This window comes from Pseudorasbora parva, chromosome 6 (genome assembly GCF_024679245.1).
Source record: "Pseudorasbora parva isolate DD20220531a chromosome 6, ASM2467924v1, whole genome shotgun sequence".
Classification (NCBI taxonomy): Eukaryota; Metazoa; Chordata; class Actinopteri; order Cypriniformes; family Gobionidae; genus Pseudorasbora; species Pseudorasbora parva.
In genome coordinates this window covers 18,348,301-18,356,934 of record NC_090177.1, presented here as the reverse complement: position 1 = coordinate 18,356,934, position 8,634 = coordinate 18,348,301, and the positions used below count along the sequence as shown (strand labels likewise).

The 8,634-nt window shown below is 37.4% G+C and overlaps 1 protein-coding gene across 4 annotated transcripts in view; it reads right to left on the bottom strand.

The window, feature by feature from the left end:
* Positions 1–495: 495 nt before the first annotated feature.
* Positions 496–8,634, bottom strand: part of clstn1 (calsyntenin 1) — a 48,088-nt gene continuing 39,949 nt past the window's right edge. For all 4 annotated transcript variants that reach the window (XM_067445940.1, XM_067445938.1, XM_067445939.1 and 1 more), the window contains 7 exons: positions 7,855–8,003; positions 7,483–7,721; positions 6,427–6,597; positions 6,095–6,240; positions 4,924–5,059; positions 4,331–4,515; positions 496–3,849 (listed from right to left, as the gene is read on the bottom strand). In XM_067445940.1, coding sequence (XP_067302041.1) covers positions 3,655–3,849; positions 4,331–4,515; positions 4,924–5,059; positions 6,095–6,240; positions 6,427–6,597; positions 7,483–7,721; positions 7,855–8,003 — 1,221 coding nt within the window. In that variant the 3' untranslated portion in view covers positions 496–3,654. The remainder of the gene's footprint in view (positions 3,850–4,330; positions 4,516–4,923; positions 5,060–6,094; positions 6,241–6,426; positions 6,598–7,482; positions 7,722–7,854; positions 8,004–8,634) is intronic.

Genomic DNA, 8,634 nt, shown 5'->3' with positions numbered 1-8,634 from the left:
AACCGAACCTATCACAGTACCACGCTTGAATTCACTGAGCTCCTGAGAGCGACCTATTCTTTCACAAATGTTTGTAGAAGCAGTCTGCGTGCCTAGGTGCTTGATTTTATACTTATGTGGCCATTGAAGTTTCTGTAATGTTTAATCCACCAGTATGTGTAAGATCTTTAGTCACAGTTGGCCAAGTCAAAGTGGACCTGAATCCTATGGAACAAATTTGGGATTTAGTGGGTTCAAAGCTAGATCACACTAAAGTTTTATCGAAAGCAAGTCTTTGGGGACAACTAACTATTTGGAAATCAATAACAACAGCGACTGTGGAAAAGTATGGTTCATAAAAACAATGCCAGCAAGAATGCAAGATGTTATCAAGGCCAAAGAACATTTTTTGGATATGTGATTACATTTTTTTAGTGGCAAGATAAAAGTGGACATAGATAGAAATTGTGTGTAGCATATAATTATCAAATGAAATAATCTGAACACAGACACAACTTTATTCCCATCTCATCATTTATTTTGTTCATGAGCAAGCATCAACTTCACTATAATTATTCCTCTGAATAATAGAAAAGTGAATGAGCTGGAAGGCAGCATCCAACAGTTCTACAACACCCCAGTTTTCGTTTCTAGAGCAAAAAAATAAAAGTAATTCAAAACGTGAACAATGACCACTGAAGGCTGCAAATTTGTGACAGATAATCTTTGATTCAGTAGTATTACCAGTCTTCTGACCCATCTACACCACTCCAAACCCACAGTATCATGTGCCAGTTACAGGAAATATTTATATCTGTGTTATACATGCAAAGACAATGCCCTGTTACATACTCACCATCTGCAGCCATTCACATTCAGCACAGACTCAGCCTATTTATAATGTGCCAGTGTCTTAAAATCATCAAAACCATATGACAAAATCCCATCGTTTGAAATACATTTCACATGATTTTCCCTTGAGAAACTGCGGATGAATTTTGCATCAGGGGAAAGGAGGGAAGATACAAACAATTGTGCGATTTTCAGTACAAACATTGATTATACTAAATTTGGTCTCATGGAATGGTCTACATCGATCAAACATTTTCAAAATGATTGTATGTTGAGAATAAACTGTCTGTGAGAGACTATTACATGTGTGTGAGAAATCATTACATTTCTGGTTCTTGTGAATTTCATGCTGCCCTCATCAGGAGATACACTTCAAGATCACCTTTCACTATACACATATTGTTAAACTTATACCCACATATGCTGCCTATAATAATGTACATCTTTTCGAAGTGGATTTCCTCAAACATTATTTAGTATAATATTCATTGATGATACAGTATGGACCTATTTACTCTACACATCAACATGAACACAAGACTTCTATGCTGGACAATTAAAACGCCCACTCTTGATAAAACTAGCTGTTGATCCCTATCATAACAGAAAATGAAATGAAACCAAGTTAAAATCATTTCCCCATACCTGTACGAAATCTAATATTAAATAATAAGAAAATTGCAACAACTAAAATGGCAGGGATGATTGTTTGGTTAGTTGTGTTATTAATGCGCTGTGATAGGCAAAAGGCACTCCCAACTTCACCAGCTTAAATCTAGTCCTCTCTTTAAAAGGTCCAGTCAATTTTGAGGGGGGACCTGATGGCCAAAACGTGTAAAAACTAAAACCTACAAAGAAATAACTGACATTTCTGGAAAAAAAATCTCCCATCGCCCTTTCATGGGTCACAAAAACAGACCTTCTCGACAACTTCCCGCATTTGTACCTTTTCTGACATAACATAAAATTATATTCATACCACCAATCACAACAAAGCCTTGTAGCTTAGGCCTTAAAACTGAGAATAGTCATGCATGTAAACAACAAAAAAAGGTCTGAATGAAGTACCCTAAAGCTTCACGCCCGTCTTTACTAAACAATCAAACAAATGTACAATCCCCTAAATAATTAACATTCTTTTTCAAGCCCAACGGGAACGGAATATTATAATCCCCAATAACTGACCATTTTTGAAGGTGCATCCCGAAATGTCCAATCACAGTAATAAAAGTATGAAAATGAAACTATAACATGGATCTGAGCAACTACGAGGAGAAATGACCTGCAAATCTGGAGTAGATTGATAGCGTCACCAAAAAGGAATAAAAGTTTACCAAATGTAAACAAATATTTTTACACAACTCTACAGTACAGTTCCATGTACAATAAAATCTAGTGACCATACTGCAAAAATATTTTACGCTTTAAGAGTTGAAATTCATTTCTTTGAATGCGTTGTGATAGGCAAACTAGCCCTTTTAATGTTTTTAGGGGCCTCAAAATGACAAGAATAATGTGGGGTAACCCTGAATTTGCGCAAAAAAGGCCAATATTTTAGCAACAGAGGTCTGATTAAACAGTACACAATAGACGTCGCAATGCTCACATTGTCAATATTCACAGGCGCACCCATTTTCCATGTCATTTCACTCAAAAATGTTATTCAGACTGGTCATTAGAGTGCATACTGTGATTCCAATTGGTCTCTATTTATTACAGAAAATACAAGCACTATCACTTAAGAATGGCTTAAATAACTGCAGTGTGTCTAAACTGTACAACATACAGTACCACACAAAAAACAACTGTATATTCATCACCTGAATGTGATTATTAGTCCCCAAAATGTCACTGATTTAAAAACATTGAAGCCTTGGTGTAGCATCTGTGCCATTGCAAGCCCAGCTAGAATTAGCATATGTAAAGCCGAAGCACTGAACCAACTCCACGCCCACCCAACAGTACGAAACGAAACGAAACAAAAAGATGCACACCCACCTCCAAGAGAAAAGACAAAATGAATGACACTTTGCCACAGAAACCTCAGCCTCTGTCATGGGTTTCTCTCTATGAAGCGGAAGTCTTTTGTACGAGCATGAGATTTACCGAAGGTTTCTGAAACATGCTAAGAGCATCTGACATAAATATTCTACAGCAGGTACTGTGTGACCGTTGGTTAGGCTTTCACTAACACATTGACTAATTACATGGTTTCGTCTTATTTACAAAATATCAAAAAGCAGTTGTATTCTTCCATACCAATGATTGCAAATCTTGCCATGCAATATAAAGAGGGGAAAAAAGGGATGGGAAAGCATCAGTTTTTCCTCTAAATTTCCCGAGCAAATCAACCTAAAATGTCAGGTGCAAGGAATATACATTAAATCATTCTCGGAGCTCAACTTTGAAAGTAAAAGTGCAGGGATGTGTCCGAACACAGCTTAAAAGAAAAGCAAAGGTATGCCGGGATTCCCTCGAAAAGGACAGAAAAAGGATCAATAAATTAGGAACTTGTGTTGAGATACTCTGTGATACTATACTACACTGAATACCACCACGATAAGATGTCGGTAGGGAAACCTCGGCGGGTGGAAATGAAGCGGACTGCAACACCTGTCACGACAGACACCGGATATATTTGCATCTATATTGTACATATATCGTATAATCGTTACGTTTTCAGCGTTTTTACGCATGGCTCCTTAGGTAAGGGGAACATGGGTGTCCCTATTGGCAGAGGGAAGTGACTGTGCAGGGGTGGATTTGTCATTGAGTGTGAGTGTGTGTGATCTTAAAGTAGTGTGTACTGTGTGTTTGGGAGGATCAGTAGTTGAGGGTAGAGTCGTCCCACTCCAGCTGCTGCTGTCTGCTCGAACCCTGCTGGTCTTCTTGTTCGCCGCCCTCATCTTCACTGCTGTCTGACTCTGCGCTGGTGATGTCGTCTTCCTCCTCGCCGTCCTCGCTCTCCTCCTCTTCCTCATCTCCTTCCTCTTCACTGCTGTGCTGGTCCTCATAAGTCTAGAGGAAAAGACAATTGGAGGTTCTTTAAACTGCATAATAAATGTAGAATCATTTGAGAGTTGATTAAAGAAGAATGAAATACACACACATATATATTTATACACATACGTACATATACATATATACACACAGATGGTTTGGTTTATTTCATCGCTAGCCTCTATAGTGGAGGCCTGTTCTTTATGGATCACAGCTAATGATCTCTCTATAAGATATCTATGAAAAAGTCTAGTTTAATACGGTTTAAAAATTTTGTAACCACATTGTAAATACTGCATATAGTTCATTAAATATTAAATATAAAATCCATATTACTGGAAAAATGTACAGAATGGGAGGGATGGTTATAATAGTGTATTTTTATAACAGTGTATTTTTACAACAGTGCAATGAGTTTTTGATGGTTTCATCCCTCTGCTGCATGAACTATGTATGAGTGCTCTAAGAGCGCTGAGCGAGCTCTGTTTTAAGAACGCACCTCCATTGGGTTGACAGTGATGGTGAGAGCAGAATCATCCCAGTCCATCTCATTTTCTTTGCCATTTTCCTGGTCCCTCATTGTGCTCTGGTGTGCAGCACGGATACGGAACACACCCAGGATGATCATAAACACCAGGAAGCTCACGCATACAACAATAACGATGGTGGCAGCGCTGGGGACAACTGTAAAGAGTGAAGGGACACAGATTAGCATTGGTATAGGGTGGAAAAAACTAAAAGAGGTTGTCTAAGGTGCCCCTTGCCGGATGTCCAGATGTCATAGACAGCACTCGTATATAATCCCTAAAAGCGCGCCATTAAAAACGGGCTAAGTACACGCCGCTCCATAACTGCCCTACTTTCTATACTGACTTTAAGCTGTGGAAAAACTCATGGAAAGAAACTGAATTCAGTTTTGAGCTTGACATTAAACAGATTATTCATCTGATTACAAATGCTGGATTATCTTTAATGAGAGATTAGTGCAATAATCTAGGAGAGATACTGTGAGAGATGAGGCAGCCAATGAAACGTCTTTATCTCCAAGAGAAGCTGAACAGATAGATCAGAGGAGGGGAGGAGAAAGTATACCTGAGGCCTGATGTGTGTTGGCCAGGTTGTGTCCAGACAGGTCCACTGAAGCATGCTGTACTTGGTTGATGAACTGAGGTTGTACCATAGCATTGTTAGCATGATCCATTGGGTTTGCTGTATGGATCACGTTGACCTGATTACATAAAAGATAAAGACAGTCACACAACTGCCATCTGCTCAGTACAGTACAATACAGCTTGATACAGAATCGGCCATTGCATATCCTTATTTGGCTTATTTTGATATAGCCTTACATATTGCTTTTTTGTGTCTCTTGAAAATTGTTATCTTTTTTTATGATTTATATATTTGTATATTTACATGTAATAAAATGTATATGGTTAAAACTATATTTAAAAATCTAAAAGCTTATTATATAAGCTTGAATTAATCTAATCTTAAAAAGATATATATATTGTTAACCCCTAACAGTTTTGAGTTAGGGGTTAACAATGTATATATATATATATATATATATATATATATATATATATATATATATATATATATATATATATATATATATATATATATATATATATATATATATATTCCTGTGATGACAAAGCTGATTTATTTGTTTTAATGTCTAACCAAAAAAATGTATCCCAATCTTGTGCATGTGTGCCCTAGTATGTGGACATATGTATATATAAGGGGTGACCCCGAATAGTTGAAGTTTTGATGCATTGATATGCAAAGCCGTATTCGACCACCGATCTGACAGTCGAATCTTTGCGGGTGTTATAAAACGACAATCATACAATTTTTGCGATATGGGGGTGTTCAATATATTAAAGATGTGGCGGGGCACTGAGCTTCGCGTCCAGTGTGCGACCCCTTTAAGGCGCTGTGCTGAGCTTTGCGTCCGGTGTGCGACCGTTGCATAATTGGCTTAAGAATGTGCATGTAAACATACTCAAAGTGTTCTATATATATTATATATATATATTATATATACACACACACACACATACATATACATATATATATATATATATATATATATATATATATATATATATATATATATATATATATATATATATATATATATCATACTCTCACACACAGACACACACACACACACACACACACACAAACACACACAGGTAATGGTATTTTGGATGTAATAAATTATGAAAGAGGACTGTGCGTTCAGCTATACCTCGACTTTGAATTCATTGCTGATGTAGCGGCCATTGAGTTCAGAGCAGACAAGTTTAAACTTCCTGTCAAACAGAGCCTCTGTGTGCCAGTTCCTGTAACGGATCAGGTGCAGGACCTGTTCATAGTTCGCCATGGTATTAACCCCTGTGGACAGAGACAAATTTTAACCATGTGTTGATAAGATTACAGTATAGAAGATGTATTGCCAGTAGATCAGTCAATCAGCCAAATACAGAATATAAACTACTGTAAAGGAAAATCACAAATAGAATCAAAAATGTGTGCAGCAAACTATATAGCAGTTGTTTGTTGCTGTAGATGGATGAGTACCTGTGATGACCATGCCCACGTTAGAAGAGCTCATCTCCAGAGTTCTCTGCTGGATTTGGGCCAGATCCACCTCCAAACTCTCATGATCTCCATTCAGATCATCTCCCACTACAGTCACCTCACACGTGTCCAAGTTATGCATGATCTCTTCAGATACCACTGTCTCTTGCACTGCCAAAAACAAAAGCCATCCGTCAATAAGTTAGATCAGAGCCTCTCCATTTGATTGAATTTAATCTTGGAAAGAATTGAAATTTCAGAATCAGTCCACCATGCAATTATATGGCAAATATTAATTAGGTGGAATAAAGCAACCTGTAAGAAATACTTACAATGCACTAAAATGTCAAACAAAAACATGCGCCAAAACTTGCACTAAGACGGTCTTTTCCTAAAGCATAAGCTACTGTATACAGTTCATCTCAGAATCAATACTCCTATGTTGTACTATCACAACATCAGTATTTCTAGCTCTCATTTAAAAATAAACATTCAAAATATGAATTCAAGAAACAGTCATTTTCATTTAATATATCATTTAGAATCCATATATCATTATTTCTTGTATAGAACACAAATGTCATACAGGTTTGGAATAAATTCTGACATTTTCATTCATGGGTGAACTGTCCCTGCAAGTCATTTCTCTTCCAGTCAAAGAGGATTTTATGATGCTTAACCTACAACTTTCTTTCACTTTCATTATCCATTTCCCTTCTCTCCATACACTAAATCTTAAAATAAAAATAATGAGCTAAAAGAAAACCTTTTAGACTTTCTTTTCATAAAGCATAAGCTAATCATTTAATTCCAGAATCCATTATATAGTCTCCTACAAGTGACAGCAGTATGCCAAGCACTTACTCAAGCCCATTTTACTTTGGCTTGCATTTCAAGTTAAACTCAAACTGTCCTTTCAAGTATTTCCCCCTGCAATGAACAAAACTATCCCCGGTCAATCTGTTTTTTGATGTTTTTTCCCTTTTCTCTCATGAACCATTTCCTTTTTCTCCAGCTTTCTCAGCACAATATGTGAATCTCATATTCCCAGCGTACCTGTGGGATCATCCTCGCCTTCAGCCTCGGTCTCAGCTTCCACCTCCACCTCGCGAGTGATGGTACTGACGATACGCAGCTCAGGGAAGAGCGTAACACCCTCCGTGCTCTCAAATTCTGCTGCTCCACGGGCAAAATGGTCAATTCCACTGAGGCTGATTTTTGGCTCCTCTGGCTGGAGAACCATCACGTAACCTTCAGAGTCTGGCACAGAGATGCACGTCTCCTCATTGAAGCATCTATAGAAGAAGAACAATCATAATACATTCTCTGTTATGACCGCACTAAAAGTATGACAAGACCACAATAATATTTCAAAATGGGTTGGGCTAGTTAGTATGATACAGCTGAATTAAAATACTGGAAACTTACTTGACAGTGGTGGTGACGCGCAGATGGCGGATTCCTGGGGTGGGGAACTGCCGAGAGTTCAGGTACGAGATGTGCTGCATGACCTTTTCAAAGCTCTCAATGTCATCTCCCTCGAGGCTCAGAGAGGACTGGTTGGGGTTAAACTCCACCTAGAGATGGACAGAGAAACATATATCCATCAGGGCACCATTGCTGTCATTATTGACTTGAACTAAAAAAGTATTTTGCAGTCATTCAAATTAAGACGAAATAAATAGAAATGTTCATTCGTCAACTAACTGAAACTGTAAGTTTAAGTTTAGGTACTAGAATTACTCAAACAAAAAAAAAAGAAAACAACTTCTAAGCAACTTATATATAGGCTACATTTATTAAGTATAACATTGATATACTGTATATATCATGGAAATATACATTACATCCCAATATATCTGCACACATACCGGACACACATGTAAAACGATATATATACAACATAGAAAATACCAACTCTTTTGGTTGCAAATTGTAAAAAAGCCAAAGTGATTATATTATATATAAGTTGGATATATAACCTTATACCATGGTCTGTCTGAATACTTGATTCTAATTAGCTGGAAGGTGTGCAATAAAACGGTTATATTATGGGGCTGTTGAATGCTTGAATCTGATTGGTTGGTGAACGTTCTAATGTGTGCAGTTATGTTCAGGGAAATGCACGGATAAAATAGTACCAGGTAGGTCTTCTTGACCGCATTACAGTTTCATATCACTTTGTCAAATGATAGCCACCAACAGCAA